At 40.0% G+C, this 23,965-nt stretch overlaps 1 protein-coding gene across 1 annotated transcript; it reads left to right on the top strand.

Annotated features, from left to right (window-relative positions):
* Nucleotides 1-19,198: 19,198 nt before the first annotated feature.
* FOXA1 (forkhead box A1) lies at nt 19,199-23,648 on the top strand. Its single transcript, XM_072115549.1, has 2 exons — nt 19,199-19,615; nt 22,068-23,648. The coding sequence occupies exons 1-2, from the start codon at nt 19,544-19,546 to the stop codon at nt 23,271-23,273; spliced, it is 1,278 nt and encodes a 425-aa protein (XP_071971650.1). The 5' UTR covers nt 19,199-19,543; the 3' UTR covers nt 23,274-23,648.
* Nucleotides 23,649-23,965: the final 317 nt, after the last annotated feature.

Below are 23,965 nucleotides of genomic sequence, written 5' to 3'. Positions count from 1 at the left end.
GCATGCATTTTTAAAGCACGTGTTTTTTAACGGACTGCTTAAAACCACCTAAAAACGGGTTCAAAACGCCACGTGTGCCACCACCCTAAGATCAAGGTCCTGGTAGGGCAATTGTTCATGGGGTTTGGATAGTGTCGCATGGCAGTCATGGATATGTTTAACTGCGGTGTCTAAGTGGACAACCTGGATCGAGTGCATGCAGTGTAGCATTTACATATAGTCAAACGCCAATATAACATCTTCACAACAGAAAAAATGTGAGTGGGGAGCAGCACAATGAAAAAGACGAATTAAAATTCGTAATGGGTGCAGGCTTCAAAAGGATCCGACTCCAAATCCCATGGATAATCAAGATACAAAACAGGAAAGCAGCACTCCGTGGAAAAATGGTGTTTATTTCGCCAGTGGGCAGATGCAACGTTTCAGCTGTCTCTATGCAGCCATTTTCATGCTTGAAAATGGCTGCATAGAGACAGCTGAAACGTTGCATCTGCCCACTGGCGAAATAAACACCATTTTTCCACGGAGTGCTGCTTTCCTGTTTTGTATCTTGATCTTCACAACAGAGCTCTATATAAAAAGACACCTCATCCTATTGGGGGAACACCATATAGTAGAAGGGTGCCAACTGATGCTATTGTGAAAAATACTGCTCCAGTTTCTGTCCTGCTGATGAAACAGAAGGTTTCATCATGATGAATGCCTAACCACTAAAGGGAACCTGTCACCACGTTTCACCCCACTAAACTACTAATCCCCCCCAAGCTTCAAAATAGGCAGGAACTGTATCTTTATCTGCACTTTGTATTTCCAGCTATGTCTATAGCTGTCTGTTTCTCTGGTTCTGTAGTCCACAACGTCATCAGCCTGATGTGAACCGAAAGATGAGATTTTTAACTTTAATATGACACAAAAACTTGTTTTTGGTACTGTAAAATAGAAGATAGGGGCTTCTGAAGTAATACTCCCCCTGCAACTACTAAACTTGGCTCATCTCATATGAAGAGTTATATTTGCCTCAATTTAGGTGAGATATTTTTTATAGATAAACGTGGGAGACTAATAAAGGAGGAAAATCTAGAAAGGACATTGCATTTCCTGCCTGAGCAGCTAGTTTTTTAGTAGGGTAAAATCTAGAGACAGATTCTCTTTAAATGGCCCATCAGCTACGTAGGATCTCTTACTGACGTCATCAGAGTCCCCTTGGGACAGCTCTAAATTATGTAAGTCTGAGTAAGAGGTTGGGGCCCCCCTTCATCAAAGTCAACCCTATAATCAGGTGTATGCACATAATAACATGTTCAGGTAGCAGAATATTCTGTTCTGGGGACGCTCCGTTTCCAAGATTCTGTTTGCCTCCGGTTTCATCCTTACGTCCTCCCTCCAGAATGAAAGTCCTCACTTACAGATGCAGAAAAAATAATACGTTTGAGTTAAGAAGATCAATCCACCTGGACGACTTGTCTGATGATTAGAGTCACTATGTAGAAGAGGAATTTGCAGACTTATGAGAAATATTATTTTTATGATTTCTGCCTCTTTGGATATTGAATAGGATCATTGTGTTCTTCCATGCAGAAGGCACAGGGAAACCTTATGAAATGACAGGATCAGGTTTAGTGTTTCCACCTGGCTGCAAATAAACAGAACAGCTTCAGCCAAGCCCCGGCTATTAAAATTGGGTAGCAAGAGGTAGAATTATAAACAGGCTCGGCCTCTCCTTGAAATCCCATTTATAGTATAAGGAGGGGTCCGTGGAGGTGAATCTGTCATTTCTTCAGAAATCTGCAGGCAGCTGGCATCATACGACTTAAATCAATATCTTATTTTGGTGAAACTTTGCTCAATGAAAGAGGTCAGAATGTGTATCATTTGCTCAGGACAGAGGAGTAACTTGAAGCTCTGGGGTCCCAATGCAAAATCGTATCCCCCCACCTGCTTTGCTATATTTATAACACTGGTGTCTTCTTATGCGGCCCCCTCAGGACCAGGGCCCAGTATGACTTCTGTGGTTCTGAGGTACATAAATACAGCTCATATAACCAAGCACAAGCCAATCCCTTACAGTTTACTGCCCGAGATGCTAATCTATGAGACCATGGCTGCTCAGGATTTATGTTCCTTTACTTACATAAAAGTGGTATATTCAACTATTTAAAAAAATACTTTGCTTCAACCTGGAAATTACTGAGTAACCATTCCAAATCAGAAGATGATTGATGATCCATGAAGTAACAAATGAATCAATGCAGCTGAACCCAGCCATCAATAGACCATCTACCCGACACATCCTCCTGGTGCTTGGCAGTAATCCCAAAGCCGGAGACAGCACCAAAAACCACCATCAATGGCATTAAAGGTTCCTTTTTTAGTCAGATCTTACCAAACATACCTAAGGGCATAGCTGACCCACGCGTTTTGAGTCTAGTCAGAACTGTATATTTTATAATTGTAGCTCCAGACAAATTATTTTTGGTCTCTGTGACAATTGGATTTTAAAAATGTTGGGTTGTAATAAGAACCAGGATTAACAATTAATTAATCAATCTTAATTACAGACACATTTAATAACCGTTATAGCTGTTTATTGCAGCCTAAGCCTAAAGTACAGTAAATTGCCAATTACCAGAGGTCCGTTTGTAACTAGGGGTCGTCTGTAAATTGGGTGTTCTTAAGTAGGGAACGACCTGTATATATTTTTACATTTGTACTAATTTATTTCACTAATATTGTATATTCACTAATATTTGTAGTAATTTCACTTCTTCATTTTGTTAGAAGGGTTATCAAACCTATAGATTGGTATAACTGGGACTATCTATCATATATAACCAACTGGTCCACGTCAGGACGAGGTGTAGAGCAATTCACAAGCTTTCCAGACCGACCTTTCCTGTTTCCCAACAATCTGTCATTTTAGAGGAAAATTCACTTTTTTATCTTTATGCTAATGAAACTCACATTCATGATGGGAACTATTTAGTCTGCCGATATGCAATGGTCAAAAGTTTTTCCATGACTCATTCAACATGAATTTTATAGAGACTTAAGGGTAAAGTTGTAATTTTACCTAAAATGATTTTGTGGCAGTGATACCAATCACATTGTAGGAGGTCACCTGAAATTTCCCATAAAACAACAAGAAAACAACCAGAACTTGTCTTTTGTTTGTGACTTTATTACACATTGAGCAGGTCCCTAGTAAATCTATGTGCTCAATAAAACATGTCTCCTGTCAGCAATTAAACAGATGTTCAGAGAGACTAAAAGCCATTTCAGTCTTATCTGATCTCACCTGGTGAAGACCTGGCCATGAACCCTTTCGTAAAAAGTAAGCCATTACTAATTGCTAAAGTGGACCCTCCACCTCCTCCTTCTCAAGATTTGTTCATTTTTACAGATGTGAACCAAAGTCACTCCAAAGATAAGGAAACATGGAAACTCTGGAGCACAGAACAGAAAACTTTAGGACCCAAAAGTAAAAGTCGTGTTGTTTTACCGCATCGGGGCGGACGTTGAGTATGTGCATTCATTTGGGCTGACGTGTCTTCTAAATACATGGTGGTCTTCATATGATAATACCAGAGTAAAGGCTGTGCGTGAAACACAATAGTTGATGCCATGCCCACACGTTTCTTTGAGATAATGGTAAGGTATTAGGCCCCTTCTACACTCTCGAGTGTGATACGATGAACTAGCATCACACTCGCAACACGTGCTGCCCGGATGGCACGGCCCGAACGCCGCAAACCGGTGCTGAACTCAGCATGTCAGTTTAGTTCCGGTGAGATCCGGGAGATCCGGGCAGCATGCGCATCACACCTGCGAGTGTAGAAGGGGCCTTACTCTTGAATAGTCTCACGTGGCTCTAGCCTTTTCGCAGCTTCTTACACCACCAGGGCTGCAATGTATAGATGCCTATTAGCACATGTCTAATACACTGTATACAAGTCTTTAGTTGCAAGGTGACAAAATGCACAGTGATTCAGAAGTAGAGTGTATTACAGTGTATAACATAGGTGCACATGTAAGCTTGTAACGGAACACTAAGTGATTCATAGTAATAAAACGCTCATAAAAAGCCATATTTTTGTAATACCACCTTTTTTAGTTTCAACAAGGTGTTAATGTTTGAAAAACAGAGGAAAATGCCTTACAATAGGTCAAGGCTCAAAGTGTTAATTCCACCTTTTTTAAATGAATCAAACAGTCCTATGTACCCCAAATCCTTGTACTGAAAATTACATCCTACCGTAAAACAAGCCACCACACAGCTCCATAAAAGGAGAAATACAAATGTTCTAAGTCTTTTCTTTGGCACATATTTATGAAAGTGTTTGCGCCAGTTTTCTGTCTGACTTTGCACCGAATGAACGTGTATACTGCTTGTACTGTACGTGTATTTATAAAGTGTCTGCACCAGTTTTGTGTCGTGGCTGCTCTGTGCCTGACAAGACAGAATAAAATGTGCACCTAAAAGGGCTGTTACTGCCTGCAACACATTTATTACTGACGTACGGCACAATTCTGCAGCATGAACAAAGTGCACCAAACAAATGGGATGCCAGGGGGGCGCCAGTTTTGATGAATCTGGCGCCCCCTGCACACTCCACAGGCAAACTGCACATAGTACAGACTGCACTAGTTTTGATGAATGTGGCCCAATGTGTGCGGCAGTGATTGTGGGTTGGGGAGTCCAAGCTCAGTTCATGGTTCTGGGGGGAGGGATGTGTTAGGGCAGTGATGGCGAACCATTTTGAGCCTGAGTGCCCAAACTTCAACCAAAAGCCACTTATTTATTGGAAAGTGCCAGCGCAGCAATTTAGGCAGTAATTTATTTCTCCTTGTTCATTGACAACTTTCAATCCTTCAGCCTCCCAAGGACACCAACGCAGTTGAAAGGAGGAGGGCAAATTCATCTATCATTGTAGGAAGATTCTGCAGGAAGATTCTTTGAGTCCTGTCTGGTGAACTTCATGCTGGGGTGATGGCCTGGGTGCCCACAGAGAGCACTCCGAGTGCCGACTCTGGCACCCGTGCCATAGGTTCGCCATCACTGTGTTTGGGGTGTCATAATAGTTGATGGGGATATATATCGGGCAGATATACTTCCCCACAATGACAGTGTGAGAGAGATCTTAGGTGGAGTAAAGATTATGAGTTCCATTTGTCCACGTTAAGTTTTAGAAAATCAGAAGAAGGAGGATATGGCCATTAGACTGTAATTCTGGCTAGAATAGAGGGGATGTCTGGGTCAGAGATGTACATCTGTGTGTCATCTGCATAGGAGTAGTATTTAAAGGGAAACAATAAACCACTACCAGTATGTCATCAAGCAGCAGAACATCTTCTAGATCATGTCTATTTCATGACCCAGAAAATCAACTTTAAAGTGACATATAGGGGCACATTTACTTACCCGGTCCTGTCGCGATCCAGTGGCACGTTCTCCGTCGAGGATTCGGGTCTTCCGGTGATTCACTAAGGTTGTGCGCCCGATGTCCACCAGGTGTCGCTGCTGCGCTGAAGTCCGCCAGAGTCCGCTGGAGTTCACCATCCTATCCTGGGTGCAGGTAAGCGCGTGACACTTTTTTTTTTTTTTAAATACTGCGGCTTTTCCAAATCCGTCGGGTTTTCTGACGGCCACGCCCACGACTTCCGTCGCATGCATGCCGGCGCTGATGCGCCAAAATCCGTTCGCGTGCGCCAAAAACCCGGGGAAATTCGGCGCAAACCGGTAATTTACGGGAAACCCAACGAAAAAGAGCGATTCGGGCCCTTAGTAAATGACCCCCCTAATGGCTGTTTAAAGGGGACATTTTTTTTCAAGAGGAAGGGGATGGCATCTGGCAGGACATTTCATTAAAGGGGTGTCTGGCAGGGAATTCCATTAAGGAGGGGCGTCTGGCAGGACATTTCATTAAGGGGGGAAGTCAGGAAGGGAAGTTCATTAAGGGGGGTGTCTGGCAGGACATTTCATTAAAGGGGGGGCTTCTGGCAGGACATTTCATTAAAGGGGCGTCTGGCAAGGCATTTCATTAAGGGGGGCGTCTGGCAGGACATTTCATTAAGGGGGACGTCTGGCAGGGAATTTCATTAAGGGGGGCGTCTGGCAGGACATTTCATTAAGGGGGGGCATCTGGCAGGACATTTCATTAAAGGGGGGCGTCTGGCAGGGAATTTCATTAAGGGGGGCGTCTGGCAGGACATTTCATTAAGGGGGGGCATCTGGCAGGACATTTCATTAAAGGGGGGCGTCAGGAAGGGAAGTTCATTAAGGGGGGTGTCTGGCAGGACATTTCATTAAAGGGGGGGCTTCTGGCAGGACATTTCATTAAGGGGGGGCTTCTGGCAGGACATTTCATTAAATGGGTGTCTGGCAAGGCATTTCATTAAGGGGGGCGTCTGGCAGGACATTTCATTAAGGGGGACGTCTAGCAGGGAATTTCATTAAGGGGGGTGTCTTGCAGGACATTTCATTAAGGGGGGCGTCAGTAAGGGAAGTTCATTAAGGGGGGCGTCTGCCAGGACATTTCATTTAAGGGGGGCTTCTGGCAGAACATTTCATTAAAGGGGGGGCATCTGGGGTGGACGTTTCAATAAAGGGGGTGTCTGGCAGGACATTTCATTAAAGGGGGGCATCTGGCAGAATATTTCATTAAAGGGGGGGGCATCTGGGGTGGACATTTCAATAAAGGGGGTGTCTGGCAGGACATTTCATTAAAGGTGGCGTCTGGCAGGACATTTCAATAAAAGGGGGCATCTAGGGTGGACATTTCATTAAAGGGAGGCATCTGATGGGATGAATGTGGACTGGTGGGGCTATCTATATACCGAGGGGACACGTGCACGGGCTATCTATATACTGAGTGGACATGTGCAGGGGCTACCTATATATTGAGTGGGCACGTGCAGGGGCTATCTATATACTGAGTGGGCACGTGCAGGGACTATCTATATATTGAGTGGGCACATTCAGTGGCTTTCTATATACTGAGTGGGCACGTGCAGGCTTTCTATATACTGAGTGGGCACGTGCAGGGGCTATCTATATACTGAGGGAACATGTGCTGGGGCTATCTATATATTGAGTGGACATGTGCAGGGGCTACCTATATATTGAGTGGGCACGTGCAGGGGCTATCTATATACTGAGTGGGCACGTGCAGGGACTATCTATATACCGAGTGGGCATGTGCAGAGTCTAGTTTGTCATGGCTGAAAAATGTTTTGGTCAAAAAAAAATAGTGTATGATGTTATATATCAATGTGGGAATGGACACCGGTGGGGGTGGGCCCAAAAATCTTCCAGTCAGGGGCCCCAAAGTGGTGGCCTTGCACGAAAGTAACATGATCCGGAAAGTGTTAATCTGCTTCACAACATACTGGTAATGGTTAATTAGGTTAATTTCGAATGACAGGTTCCCTTTAATGGGACTTAATGTCCTGGGCCGGAGTTGTAGATGAAGAAGAGTAAGGGGTCCCAAAAAAGCCATGTGGAACACCAACAGAGAGGAAAACAGGTGAAGATACCCAACCTCCATCACAGTGGGCAGCACAGCCACCATCCCCATGTCCCAAAGATTGCTGTGTGTTACTTCACTTCAATGAATGATGTGGTCCCTGTGTCCATGGACCCCATGTAAGCATAGCCAGCCAATATATAAACCCTGACCCATTCTTTTGGATCTTATTGCATTCCTACAGCCGGGAGTCGTAGGAATTCAGCAACCAAACCACCCTCTAGGTTTCCAACCTTAGTCATCGGATGAGGTCCCATAAATGTATCTGATTGAAAGGGACATAAATACAAATGAAAATATATGGGACAAATGGTAACGAGGTATTTTTAGACCAACACACTGATAAATCTACCCCTACCCTACAATAAATACAAGGCTTATCCCCTTGTGTATGCTCCAGTGAACTGCGGCCTGACAAACAGTTTAGTGTCCTATAATTAGCCGTCCTAAGTAAATTTACTCGCAAGTATTTTGTCTTAAACTGTTTGGAGACTGTTTTCTATAGGTTTTAGGCATCTGTTTGCTGTGTTACTATAGGAGCCCCTTACACTATGCAGCTCACTCCTCTGCTGGAATCTGTATGATGAATCTGTATGATGAATCTGTATGATGAATCTGTATGATGACATCTGTGTCAGGACTGGGAGTCTGTGGACCCTCTGGACCACCGCGGTAGATGGTACTAGCCGACCTGGGACGTACTAGCACACAGGGACGTGGAACCACAGGAATGGACTGGCACACAGGAACACAGGAACGCAGGAATCACAGGAACGCAGGAATCACAGGAGAGCTTAGTGAGAGCTCACAGAAATCTTAGTGAGCCGACGCGCGCGCGCCCTAGAAGACGGGGACGCACGCACCGAGCCGCATGAGCAGCAGAGATTGCCGCTTGAGCCAGGGGAGGTAAGTAGTGCCGGGCACCGGAGGTACACGGAGAGCCACGGGATCACGGGAGCACCCGTGACAATTTTTTTCTCCCAGAATGCTTGTGCTTTACATGATGGAAGTCGCACTTTGAAGATTTCAACCACAGCTTGAGATTGCAGATTTCTTTAATGGAATAAAGGATTTTATTTAATAATAATAATAATAATAATTTTAAGAATTTTGGTCCGTTAGTTCTGGATATGAATACCATACCTGGCTTGTATAATACATGGATGCCTTGTGAATCACATAGGGAAAGGATGTGAATATTTTGGGGATGCGACTTTTTTTCAAACATTTTACATCAAGAATTTACTTACTTATTTTGTCGCTCTCAAAGCTAAACTGCTTATATAAGAGTTTTAGGATATTTTTTTTACAATCGCTACATACCTATTTGGGTTTTTATTACAGTAACATTAAATATAAGTCTTTAGTGGATAAATTACTTCAGAAACCCTATTTTATAATACTTAAAAGGGATTTTCCTATTTCCGAAAATCTGTCCCTGGTCATCTGATGTCACACCGATGCACAAGTTGTTAGTATCACACAGCCCCGAATACTCTCTGTGATGCTACCGAGTGGTGCACCTGTGTGACATCACATGACCAGGGATATAACGAGCCGTGCACCTGTGTGACATCACATGACCAGGGATATAACGAGCCGCGCACCTGTGTAACATCACATGACCAGGGATATAACGAGCCGTGCACCTGTGTGACATCACATGACCAGCGATATAACGAGCCGTGCACCTGTGTGACATCTCATGACAAGGGATATATAACGACCCATGCACCTGTGTGACATCACATGACCAGGCATAGAAAGAGCCGTGCACCTGTGTGACATCACATGACCAGGGATATAACGAGCTGTGCACCTGTGTGACATCTCATGACAAGGGATATATAACGACCCATGCACCTGTGTGACATCACATGACCAAGGCTATAACGAGCCACGCACCTGTGTGACATCACATGACCAGGGATATAACAGCATTGCACCTGTTTGACATCACATGAGCAGGGACCAGTTTCTATCACTGGAAGTAAACACAGAAGCTTTCTATAGAAGGACAGCAAGCAGAGATCTAGAAAACTATGAGGAATTGACAGAGAAAGTATATTGGAAAATACAACTTTACTGCAAAATGGTATCACATGTCCAACTAGTTTAGCTCTCATTGGTCATCACTAGTTTTGTAATTAGAAGGAGAAGACTGCAACAAGATACACATAGAGCCCAATTCCAGCCAAACCAAACTGATCTGAGTCGACCTCTTATCATATAGTGGAAAATTATCTTTTGGGAGAAGACTTATTAAAAGTTTAAGGGGTAAATAGCTGTAAATAGTATGGGGGCAGTGTATCATGGGGCAGTGTTTTGGTATACAAGGAATTAAAAAGTTTAATGACTTTTTTTTTAAAGGACATGGAACAAGGAGGGCCAGGGTGGGGACACCTTGGCCAGCATAATTTACAATAGCCTGCACAATAAAATTGGCGCAGATTATAGCTGTTACTACCGCTTTGTAATTCTAGCGTGTCCTACATTGGGTGTGCCGATCATAAAAACTGGCGCACAAGGCAACAGTCTTAATAGATTGCCTCCCTATGTCTTTTTCTTGTGTAACAATATCCATGACCAATTCAGCCCGCTCTGTGCAGCGCTATAAAAATAAAGGAATTATTAAAATAAAGGAATGTTGGGGGCTTCATTTCTATGGCATTTGTGTGTAATACCTCTTCTTTCCTCTGGGAGTGCTGAAACAGAAATGGAGAAATACTGTCAGGTTCCCTCTGTGGACTGTACATAATTTCTGGGGGGTTCCCCTTTTATCAGCGCTTTAAGAACTGCTACATTTCACTTAGATGGAAATAAACTAAATTCTAACACGTATGAAACCTGTCACTTGCATCTCAAAGCTAACTGTATGTTAAATGCCTTAGTTATCAGTGTCAAACTGTTATTTCTGTGACTTTGAGAACTGAACTTTGTGAAAGAAGACTATGCAGAAGGAGAGAAATATAATCTCTGCAGAGTATCAGCTCCCTCTACCGTTTGCAGCTTGATGGGAAGCAGAACTAGTCTAACCCCTCTCTCCATGAGCCCCATAGCATTTCCAGGCACTACCTTCATGTGCGCCTTCAATAAATACCAGAACAAATCCATCATTTCATTAGAATATTCATACCCTAAATTCTGATCTGAAATTACACTCCAGGACTTTGTATTTGTAAGCATGTCCAAATTACACTTTGCAAGGAACGCTCGGCTTGCCCAATGTAGCGTAAGCCACTGCAAATATTACCACGTTGGCTACCAATCAATGGCCTTTCATGTGCGACTAAGTGCACTTTTGCAGATGTGCGCAGGTATAGCCATACAAGAACGCTTATGCTTCACCTCTGCATGTCATTTGCCTATTGGCTAGACACCGGGCCGTATATAAAATCCTATAATTATCATATTCATCATAATTCATTATAGGGGTGAAGACGCTTTCTAGTCGGGATTGGGAGACAGTTATGTAGTATTTCACCAGTTTGTATCACTTTTCCACCATTTTTAAAAAGTTATGTTCCAATAAAAATAAAAAAGGAAACCGGAATCAGTTTCACAATAGATCTGAGTGACTTTCTACACATCTTTATTCAGAATAGGAAATGGTAATTGATATCAATAAAGGGTCACGGAGCACCTAAGGTCTAGACTAGAGCTCTCTGCTCCACTGCTATCTCCTAGCACCTTCTCGCATCCTACCCTCTCCAGCTGCATCACTCCAGGCAGGGTCGGCTCCAGATTTCAATAGGCCCCTGGGTGACAGAGCCTCAGTGGGCCCCTTTGCAAGGAACTTGTGTGGCAGCATTCAAAATTTGGGACTGAAACAGTCTCCTGTTCCCTAAAATATTCTCTAGTTTATCATCTGAAACATCCCCGTCATGGTTATTTATACATAAAGCCCCCATCACCCCCTATGGATTCATTGGATACAGCCCCCCTCACCCACATAGATTCCTTACATAGAGACTTATGTGGGCTCTCCCCCCCCCCCCCCCAAGCAGCTCTGGGCCCCGGCACTTGCCAGGGTATGCCCAGTGCTGGTGCAGCTCACCTCCCATGTAAGCCGCTACAGATAACAGACGACGCACGGAAGTCTGTGTGGGGGCCAGCATTGAATATGCCAAAAAGGAAAATTCTTCCAGCATCCAGACATAATGGAATTCAATTAAAATCCTCTTTTTTTTAAAAAAAGCAAACATTTGAAAATGTGAAGAAATGTCGCATTTTAGATCGTAAAGGTCCTTAGATGTAGTTTGCCTAAGGACCTGTACAGTCCAAAATGCGTCAAACAGTATGTGACGTTTCTGCATGTGTTTAATTTTTTTTTTTCATTCAAAGTGGATTTCAATTGTATTTCATTGTATCTGCTGATTAAAAAAATTCCTTTGTCAGCATTTTTTAATCATTTCAGTTGTTTATAATAGTTTATTTCACATTACCTGGCTCCCTGCCAGCAGCTTGTGGTAAGTCACCAGGTAGGGGCAGCTGCCGCCGGTGTGTGCCTGTGTCAGTCTCCATTCCTTCACACTTATCCAGCTCCCTCCCCTTCTCTACTTCCTGCCATGCATATTGAGCAGGCGGGAGGAAGGAGGATGGTGAGGAGGAGAGGAGGGATGCACGAGGAGACACAGGCACAAACAGGCTGCTGGCTGCTGCTACCCCTCCCCCACACACTGCTGGCTGGGAGTCAGGTAATGTGAAATAAACCTATATAAAGTACTGAAATGATTCAGAATGCTGACAAAGGCATTGTTAAAATCATTATCACATTGACTATTGAAACCTGTCACCTGCTAAAAATTACATAATTAGTAACAGGTTTGCTTTAAGTATAATTTGACAACTGGGATGTTAGTAGTTGGGGTGGGTGTGGGGGCGCTACACAATATAACACTGCCAGTCACTGCCAGTTGTAGATTTTGTAGGGACATACTCCTTCAACAAGGGGATTTGTAACACCCGGTTGTTTATTAATTCATACATTTCCAGGAGGAATAACAGAGGGACAGCTTAATGCAGAGCTCCAAGGAAAGACGCTGCAGAATAATCTTATAGAGGAAATATTAATGAGGTCCGTATTCCAAAAAATGCTAAATCAGGATTGATGACAGGTCCTTTAACAATATATTGCATGGGAAAAAGTTCTGTGTTTTCTCAATAGAAGTGAATAAAGTCCAGAAACAAATGTTGTCCAATATAGTTAAATAAAATGTAAAAAATGATAATTTAAGGTGCAGAATCCCAGATAGGACACTAGATTGGTGTTGATCAGCAGGAGGCGCTGGGACTTTGCAGATATTTTATGCGCACACAAAGATTTCTCCCACTGCCAAGAGTCAACAGTTCTTCAATTATATTACAGCTGAAGGGGGGAAAATAACCTCAGGATCCTGCAACCTCTGAGCCAGCAGTTCGATAACTGTCAGCATTGTTTGAGGGGCTTGTTTGCATTGTTTTGCATTGCAGTTTACTTTAGCCTTGGGGACACTGGTTTGCTCACATTCCAGCCCCCCCAATTACTTCCCATTATTTACATTCTGCGTTTCTTTGGCTGCATCTATCTGGAGTATTTAACCCCGCACTATTCTAAAGCCCACTTCCATTTTGTTTGCTCTCCTGTGTGGAACAGAGTGACCTTTTCTATACATGACGGTGGCTGCCGTAGTAGGTTATTGGAATTTCCCGGAATCTGAACTTTTAACCCATTCTTGGACGCATCGGGAACAAGCACCTGCTACCTAGGGATTTGAAGAGTTAAATCCCCGCCAATACTAAATGCTCAGCAAACAGCAGTGATATCCAATTTTGATGGCACATATGGAATAATGCACTGATGCAAAATGTTTGAAGGGGGATTCCTGTTTCGGCAAATAAATATTATTGTTTGTATGATGAAAAGTTATACAATATTCCTTTATACTTTCTGCATTAATTCCTCACAGTTTTCTAAATTTCTGCTTGCTGTATTTCTGTACGAAGCTTTATTGTTTGCTTCCAGTGGATAGAAATGTGTATCTGGTCATGTGATGTCACGCAGGTGCATGGCTCGGTAAATCCCTGGTCATCTGATGTCACACAGGTGCACAGCTCGTTATATCCCTAGTCATGTGAGGTGACACAGGTGTACAGCTAGTTATATCCATGGTCTTGTGATGTCACACAAATGTACGGCTCGTTATATCCCTGGTCATGTGATGTCACACAGGTGCACGGCTAGTTATATCCGTGGTCATGTGATGTCACACAGGTGTACGGCTCATTATATCCCTGGTCATGTGATGTCACACAGGTGCATGGCTCGGTAAATCCCTGGTCATCTGATGTCACACAGGTGCACGGCTTGTTAAATCCCTGGTCATGTGATGACACACAGGTGCACTGCAAAATGTTTGAAGGGAGATTCCTGTTTCGGCAAATAAATATTATTGTTTGTATGATGAAAATTATACAATATTCCTTTATACTTTCTGCATTAATTCCTCACAGTTTTCTAAATTTTTGATACGAAGCTTTATTGTTTGCTTCCAGTGGATAGAAATGTGTATCTGGTCATGTGATGTCACACAGGTGCACGGCTAGTTATATCCATGGTCATGTGATGTCACACAGGTGCACGGCTCATTATATCCCTGGTCATGTGATGTCACACAGGTGCATGGCTCGGTAAATCCCTGGTCATCTGATGTCACACAGGTGCATGGCTCATTATATACCTAGTCATGTGATGTCACACAGGTGCACGGCTCGTTAAATCCCTGGTCATGTGATGTCACACAGATGTATGGCTCGTTATATCCCTGGTCATGTGAGGTCACACAGGTGCACAGCTCGTTATATACCTGGCCTTGTGATGTCACACAGATGTACGGCTCATTATATCCCTGGTAATGTGTTGTCATACAGGTGCTCAGCTCATTATATCCCTGGTCATGAGATGTCACACAGGTGCACAGCTCTTTATATCCCTGGTCATGTGATGTCACACAGGTGCACGGCTCATTATATCCCTTGTCATATGATGTAGTCAGACGATGAAGCAGCACTCCGTATTAGAAAAAATAGTGACTTTATCCCACCATAGAATTGCAATGTTTCATCTTATGATTAAAGGCATTTTCAAGCATCAAGTGTTTTCCTGGTCATGTGATGTCACACAGGTGCACAGCTCATTATATGCTTCATCATGTGATGTCACACAGGTGCTTTAAGCTATTTTTGATCATTATTTTCCATTTATGCGCAAAATCAGAAGTGGGTCCAAAACATAGAAAAGGTTCAGATTTTTTCATAATAGTTTTTCTCACTTTGGGTCCTTGTGCTAATTTTGGCATAAAAATACTGATGAGTGAAAGTGATGTGATCATAGGGGCATATGACATATGATGAAAGGAGTCCCTTCTTCCCTGCAGAACAGCAGCAGCAAGCTGTAATCTGTTCAAGGGCAAGTGCACAAACACAACAAAAAAAAAATCAGCCATGACCCTTCCGTTTTTAGAACGCACAACACACAGCACATTTAATAGAGCAATGCCCACAGCCATCGTTGTATAGGACCAATCCGTTTAAAATCAGAACATGTCCTAGTCAGAACCCTTTTTACAGACCACCCTTAGGCAATAATTCATAAGAATCTGTGGGAAAAAGGAACCACCGACACAATGCAACACACAACAAATTAATGTGACATTCTGAAAGGAGGCCATATTAATATTTGGAGTGTACTAATGCAAAAAAAACATTAAAAATGCATGAAGTCAATCAAGTCATGAAAGAAACCAAGACTATAAATCAAAACATTCCTACTTTTTATTGAATGTTACATTTAGGGAAATATCAATGTCTGCCCTTACAATAGCATATGGCAACATTTTCTCATGATACGATGAAAAATAAATTAAAAAAAAAAAACATGTTTTCCCAACAAGTACAATGTTGCAACTCCACAATGATTCGGATTGGCCTAATAATAAACATGGGATTACACAATGACCCAAAAAATTCCATAAATTTAGAAAAGAATATATAGGATTTCACTGGAATAATCCAGGATCAATTTAGTCAATAAATACTTATTTTATGGAAGGAAATCCCATTACATGTATAGTACATCTATAATACAGACAAAATAAGACATTAGAGAGTAATAAAATGGTCAGATTATGCAATAGGAATGAGGACCCTACTCACAAGAGCTTACAATCTATCCCAGTATCGTATACCCATATATATAGTACATATCTAATAAAGACAAAATAAGACATTACAGAGTAAAAAATGGTCAGATTATGCAATAGGAATGAGCTCCCTGCTCACAAGAGCTTACAATCTATTCCAGAATAATCGTACCCACATAGCAGCTGGCATCACTGGTTACATCAAAAGAACATTTTCTGCACATGACAAGGCAATACAATGAAATATTTGCAGCTTGTTATGTTTATTGATCCTTCCTATGACCTCTTCCAGGTCATAAAAGGGAAATATTAATAAAATCTGATTATTTTGTAGAATGTGTTGTCTGAAGATAAATATTTGCAAACCTAACAATTAAATTGGTGTCCATATATCTGCAAGCAGGTAACACCTACAGGTGGTGAGATGTTATTACATCTAAGAGATAGTAAGAATAAGAGGAATTATAAGATCGTTTTTAAAAGTTTCATTATTTTGATTACTTTGTTTCAGTTTTAGTATTGTGTAAACAATGTAGTTTGCTCTTCACTTATATAATGTAACAATGATGGCACTAAACAAAAATCTTATCCTTGATTGCTAATGCAGTACTAGTATCGATCTATCTATCTATCTATCTATCTATCTATCTATCTATCTATCCATCTATCTATCTATATATCTATCTCATCTAATCTCATATTTTGCATCTATTTCATCTATCGTATTATCTATTGCATATCTATTATCATCTATCTATTCTGTGATCAATATGCCTAACTCTGTTTTTCATTTCTCTACTATTAATGATGAATTTATATAATTTATGGTATTATAAATATTAATATCAACCGTAAGAAAATAACACAAGAAATGAAATAAATAGGGTATTACACTGTTCTGTACCAACACAGGTTAAGAAACTGCTCAGAAATAAGCCCCAGACTCTGTATCTACATTATAACCCATAGTCCTAAAAGACATTTTAAAAAAACTATAACAAATTAAAAAAGGATTTTCTATTGTTGGCATTAACCTATTACGTGCCAGGGCTGCACCTATAACTTGAGTCCTCCACATGTCGAGTTTTGTTCTAAAGTTTGGTGCTGACAGATGAGCACAGAGGCTCCACCGTGTCTTGCAGGCCCCTGGAGGATTTAGGATCTGAGATTATTATAAATCCTTCCCAATATTCGCCATTAACCCAGACACCACAATGCATAGTATGTGCATGCAAATAGGCAGCACTGGATATTTATCTAAACAAAGAATATTCTTACTCCTTGGGAAAGTTAGGAGAGAAAGGGTTAAAGGATTTATGATGTTATCCAGTTAACATTTAACTAGGGCTTCTACAGGCTTCTCTGATTTCCAATGCTTATTCTTAAGATTCCCCTCAGAGTCTTCTCTTCTTCACTGCACTGGATCCCAGGGAGAGAAAGGAATATCAAAGGGAATTCACAATTCTATTATCCACAACCAAAGTTTTACAGGTGGAGGGGAAATAATCAATGGGACACAGAGGGTTAATCATACTACACCCTGCCCATACTATCCTGTGCTGTATGATATTATGAGTGTGGATGTGTGTCTGTAAAGCGTCAGCCTTTGTGTCAACTCCTTATTCCACCTGAGTCAACAATTCAGTGTTAAGTCTTTTTTTTCGTACTTGTTTTTTAAATAATTCTTATTCCAAAAGGAAAGTAAAATATTCTGATCAAATTCAAAGAATAAATTAATTGTCTGATATAGAATTATGTTATGGATTTTTTAATTCAGAATGAAATAAGAAAATTGATTTAAAACGAATGTGTTACCATTCTAAAACAATATATATAAATATGAGGGATTTTTTTTTCGTTTATTTTAAAGGCTGGAATTATATATATATATAATATATATATATATATATATATATATATATATATATATATATATATATATATATATATATATATATATATATATATATATTATACATGATATACTATAATGTACATATATATTATATGTATATATATATATGTATATTTGTAGAAATATGCAGTTTAAATTAATTCAAAGTAAAGCGAACATGCGAACATATATATATATATATATATATATATATATATATATATATATATATATATATATATACACATATATATATATGCATATACATCTCCCATTCAATATTAAAGGTGAAGAAGTCTAATTCTACTTCTTCTATAAAGACAAGTAACAGATGTTATTGTTATTAAACCCTCGCAGCTGAGACCCACACAATTGCAACAAAAATATGCAAATCTCATGATGTAAGAGCTGACCTTTCCTTTTAATAAATCACGCATTTGCATCTATTTGCATGTGATCGCTCCTCAGTGTGAACTGTGCACATAATGTGTCACCGGTTTGTGTGTATTTGCGCTTCATATTTGTGTTGTGGCTGTTTTTTTACATTTGTTGACATGGTGGAAGAGTTACAGAAATGTGTGTATTTACTATTGCTATGCTTGCTACTACAGCAGGACATGCAGAAGATCTCTCCCTCTACTGAACAGCTGTCTTGTAATTCTCAAATTCTCAGGAAGATTGGCTGTGACTTGTAGTTCTACAAACACTCATAATCATAAAACCACGTTACAGGTGTTATAATCCTTGATTGTGAAAAGAGATTTAATAAATGGATTATAGATTCGATATGTATTCTGAATTTCTAATATATATATATATATATATATATATACATCTCAAATGAAAATGTTACATTTGAATATAACTAACTAATAACTAACTAACTATAACTAATAATATATAAGTAAACAAACACATAACATATATTTATTATGGTTAAAAAGAAAATATAATAAAACAAATAAACATAAAATATTGTATAGAATTCTAATATAAGTAGCACATATATAATAAAGAAAACACATATAAAGTATTATATAATAATAATAAATACAATAAATCAAATACACATAAAATATTGTATAACAATATGAATCATAGCATATAATAAATATATACAATAAATAAACATACAATTTTATATATAATAAGTGAAAATGTAATAAAGCAGATCAAAAGAAAATATTACTTATGATAACAATATTAATAATAATAATAATATATATATAATAGAACAAAATATTACTATAAAGCACATGAAAATAAACACAATAAGATAAACAGCAGTATTAGTAATAACAACAACAAATAATTAAAAACAAAAACATCCGGAAAACCTACAAAAACAACACTGGAAAATAGACCACTATTATTCATAGTAGTAATTGTAGTTTCAATATGATCTTTCTTATTGATGTAATTATGTATTTATATTCAGACACAGAATTTGTCCATTTTACAGGGAGATTGAGCCTTGTCTTCCTCTCCAGAGCTCCAGCACTTGCCATGCAGTAGGAGGGTGTTCCTCAGGTCTCCTCTCCATTGGCTTGTTGTTTGTAGTGGGGAGGGTCACCTGGAGACACCTCTCTATACCTGGGGCCTCCCTCTGCCAGTACTTTGCTCAGTGTGCTCTCCCATGGGTGCTGGACAGGTGTAGCTCTCTATGCTGTGTGCTGTAAGGTGCAGCCAGCTCATGGAGAGACGTGTGTGAGGAAGGAGGGAGTGAGGCAAGAAGAGGAGGGGAGACAAGGAAGAGGGAAGTCCTTTCTTCAACCTAAGATCCACATCAGCTCACTCTGCACTTTCCCACTTCCCCTCCTGCTGCCATTTGATTTAGGGGACACAGAACAGAGCAGCCTGTCAATCTGCTCATCACTGCTCACCTTTCCCCCTCCACTTCTTGGACTAGTGGGCTGAATGTTTCACTTAGGAACTTGGGATCCAGGATGTTAGGAATTGTAAAAATGGAAGGACATGAGACAACAGACTGGAGCAACTACTACCAGGACACTCAGGAGGTAAGAAAGCTTGGATTCCTTCTAGACACTGCTATACTTTCCCTTCTCAACTATACATGTGCTGCTCACAAGCCTTGCAAGAAAAGTTAACCCCTTTTCTGACGCCCGTCTAAGTTTTAGCTCAAGTAGCTAATAGACTGAGGTGGAACCAGTTCCTCCAGGTAATAGCCGCATCGCAAAAAGTTTGTTCCCTAAGGGATCTAATTTTAAGAAGTATACAGATGCCCCAAAACTCGTGTTCTCTTCAGATACTACTAGGTATAGCCTATATTGCATATAACATACGTTTTAATATCTTGGGCCAGGTTCTTTTTTGGTTCAGTAGACCCTAAACTAATATATAGGTGATGTAACAGACCCTATTCTTTTATATAGGTGACCTAATAGATCCTAAGTTAATGCATATTTGATCTAACAGACCCAAAATATGATATATGTTGTCTAGCAGACAATAATCCTGTAGACCCTAATATAATTTATAGGGGATCTAGATGACCCTTATCTAATATATTAGTAATGTAACAGACCTTATTATTTTATATAGGTGATCGAGTAGACCCTAATCGTGTATATAAATGATCTAGGAGACCCTAACCCAATACATAATTGATCTACAGACCCAAAGTTTATATATTTGATCTAGCAGACCATGATTTAATTTTTAGGTGATCTAGCAGACCGTAAAGTAATCTTTAGGTGATCTATTAGAACCTATTCTAATGTATAGGTGATCTAAAAAAAACCTATTCTAATATTTAGGTAGATCCCAATATAATGCATAGGTGATCTAGATGACCATTATCTAATATATAGGGGATTCTAATCTTATATAAAGGTTATTCTCTGATCTAGTGTCTGAAGTATTGGGGTCCATTCAATTGATGTTTGTGTATTGGAATGTAATTATCCATATCGGTTCTAGTTTACTAAACTTTGAAAAACTTCCTATACGTTATGTAAAGACGTACTTGTATCCCACAGAATAGGGTTGAGAATAGCTTCATAATTCCTAATTTTATGCCTAATAATAATCCCATTAATCTCACAAACTATAACCCGAGGTTTCTATTGTGATATAATCTAATTTAGGTTATTTGATATGTGAGACATAATGGTGACAGCTCAATGGGATACTGAACTTTTTTTTTTTAGCAGAATATTCAGACCTATATTGAATTAATTTTTTAAGTATTATCGTTGTTTATAATGGACGATAATAATGACAACAACAATAATAATATTAGTGATGGTAATAATAATAATAATAATAATAGTTGATACATTGTTGCTTCTACACTGAAACTCTAGAAGCTTCACGAATATCCTCACTATGTGTCACCCTGTAAGGGGAGCCAGGTAATTCTTTCTCTTAATAATTACAACTCATTGTCACCTATATGTGATGTTAAGCCTCAAACCTTATTGTTTATGGTAAGTGACATACAATAGGATATTCAGTGTTACTCCAGAACTGAACAATGTCTAATGAACATGTATCTGGAGTTAGAAGATTACATTGTATACCTGGGAATTGGGTAACAATGAAACATTCAATGCACAGAGGTGAAAACACACAATCTAAGAGAATAGGAAAAATACTCAGCAACTAGGGTGGTCGGGTCACACAACACATTGCGAATGGAAATCTATTTCTGCCAGAAATAAGGAAAGTGATTTTTTTTCCTCTTAAATTAACTCATATTACATTGTTTAATTTTTGGATAAATAGAGAGGTCAAATAATTCCCCAATTCAATTAAAAGAAATATGACAGAAAAAGAAACACATATACTAAATTAGTAAAAGAAATAAAATACTACTTAATGTTTGTATTATGATTATTATATATAATATTATATATTAGTGTGTAGGCTCCTAATTTTACAGATACATTCTGCATGATCATGTGGAATTATTATAATCGTTACTACTACTTTACCTTATTATTTAATATTATATTATTATTATTGCTATTATTATAGTCATGGTATAATAGTAGCAGCAAAGCTGTATAAATTGTTGGTCTTGAACATATGTCATTCATTATTTAAATGATTTCACATATGATATATAGGATTTGGTTGTTAAGTGATATTGGGAGGCCTAATAATTTTAATATTGATAAAACAGGTGAAACATCTTGTACATATATAATAACAGACAGAAGATAATATTGCATAGGATGGGTGGGGGTATAGTATAGATAAAATGAACGAGGTGGGCATTGTATGTATAGTGTAATGGGGTAGTAATAAATATACTATAGATAAGGTGTATATAGTATATATACTATTGATGTGGTGGATATAGTATGGATAGGTATATATATGACTATATGGATGGATATATAGAATGGATTAGAAGGCTATATTATATACTAAATATTATAGTATATTGATTATATATTGATGTTATGATATACATTGACATGGTTTCTCTTGCTCTACCCCCAGGCTTATTCTTCAGTCCCGGTTAACAACATGACTCAAGGATTGGCCCCTATGAACACTTACATGACCATGAATAATATGAGCTCCAGCAACAACATAACCCCAGGATCTTTTAACATGTCCTACGCCAACTCAGGGCTAGCACCAGGCTTGAGCCCCAGTGGCATGTCTGGAATGGGTGCTGGATCCTCCACCGCTATGAATGGCATGGCATCTGGAGTGCCAACCATGGGCACTGCTCTGAGCCCTGGCAGTATGAATGCAATGTCTGCCCAACAAGCCTCCATGAACAGTCTGAGCCCTTATTCCAGCATGAATGCAGCGATGAGCCCCATGGCTTATGCCCCTTCCAACATAAACAGGACCAGAGACACTAAAACTTTTCGGAGAAGTTACCCCCATGCCAAGCCCCCCTACTCCTACATCTCTTTGATCACCATGGCCATCCAGCAGGCCCCCAGCAAGATGCTGACTCTGAGTGAGATCTACCAATGGATCATGGACCTCTTCCCCTATTACAGACAGAACCAGCAGAGGTGGCAGAACTCCATCAGGCACTCTCTGTCCTTCAATGATTGCTTTGTCAAGGTGGCCAGGTCTCCAGATAAACCTGGAAAAGGCTCCTACTGGACTCTACACCCAGACTCTGGGAACATGTTTGAGAATGGCTGCTATCTCCGCAGGCAGAAGAGGTTCAAATGTGACAAACCACAGGGTGGAAAAGGGTCTCAAGATGGTAGGAAGGACCAGTCTGGTTCTTCATCTCCTTTACATCGGGTACATGGCAAGTCCAACCAAATGGACAGTAATTCTTCCATGTCCAACCCATCCAGTAGTCCACAGTCCCTGGAACATGGTGGGAACAATGGAGACATGAAGCCACAGGTGGGAGGTGGTCCATCTCCTATACCTTCGCACAACTCTCATCCTTTGGTGCATGAGTCCCACCTCCACCTCAAAGGGGACCCCCATTACTCCTTCAATCACCCCTTCTCTATCAACAACCTGATGTCTTCTTCTGAACAACAGCACAAACTGGACTACAAAGCTTATGAGCAGGCTCTGCAGCAGTATTCCTCCTATGGTGGGGCCTTGCCAACCATGTCCCTTGGCGGTAGCTCTATGTCTGGAAGAGGGACTATAGAGCCTTCAGCACTGGAGCCTACATACTATCAAGCCTACTCCAGGCCAGTCCTTAATCCATCTTAATCACCCTGTGACTGTGATGGGAAGCACCATCACCCCCCACCATCACCACCACATTTGTAGAACTAAGACTGTTACTTTCTTAACCTATTGCTTCACACACAAAAAATAAGAAAAAAACTGCAGTTTTTGGAGATCTGTCCATGTAATGTACAAAGCACAGAGGTCAACACTAAGCTGCATTTGGGTGTATTTAAATAAACTGTCTTATCCTGTATATATTGCTACATGTCTATCAGTTTCTAGACAAGTTTACACATGAGGGGTTGTTTTTTTCTGGGGCAGAAATAATTGGATAGAGGATTTAAAAAAAAAAAGGGAAAAATCACATTATGTCTTTTTTTAATATAAATATTTACTCCAAAATTGTGAAGGACATTTTGTTGCTGTGAAAAAAGTTACATTTCTACTTTGCTTTAAGTCTTTCCTGGACTGGATTTTATTTTGTTACTGGATATTGAGGCTATGCTATACTGGTTTTAGCCTGGCAGTAAAGTGTCCCACTGATGTTGTAGCTTTGCTATAAATGATTTTTATTTCCTTTATTGTATTTTATTTTATATAGTGTTATAAAAAGAAACATAGGTCACTTCATATCCCAAGACTACTGGGGTCAGCACAAACCCTATCAGGCTATCCCCATAGCTAAAAATACAGACAAATTTCATAGCCCCAAGGGAGCAAGGAAGGGGGAG

Source organism: Engystomops pustulosus, chromosome 7 (genome assembly GCF_040894005.1).
Source record: "Engystomops pustulosus chromosome 7, aEngPut4.maternal, whole genome shotgun sequence".
Lineage (NCBI taxonomy): Eukaryota > Metazoa > Chordata > Amphibia > Anura > Leptodactylidae > Engystomops > Engystomops pustulosus.
This window is presented reverse-complemented; position numbering and strand designations above follow the sequence as displayed.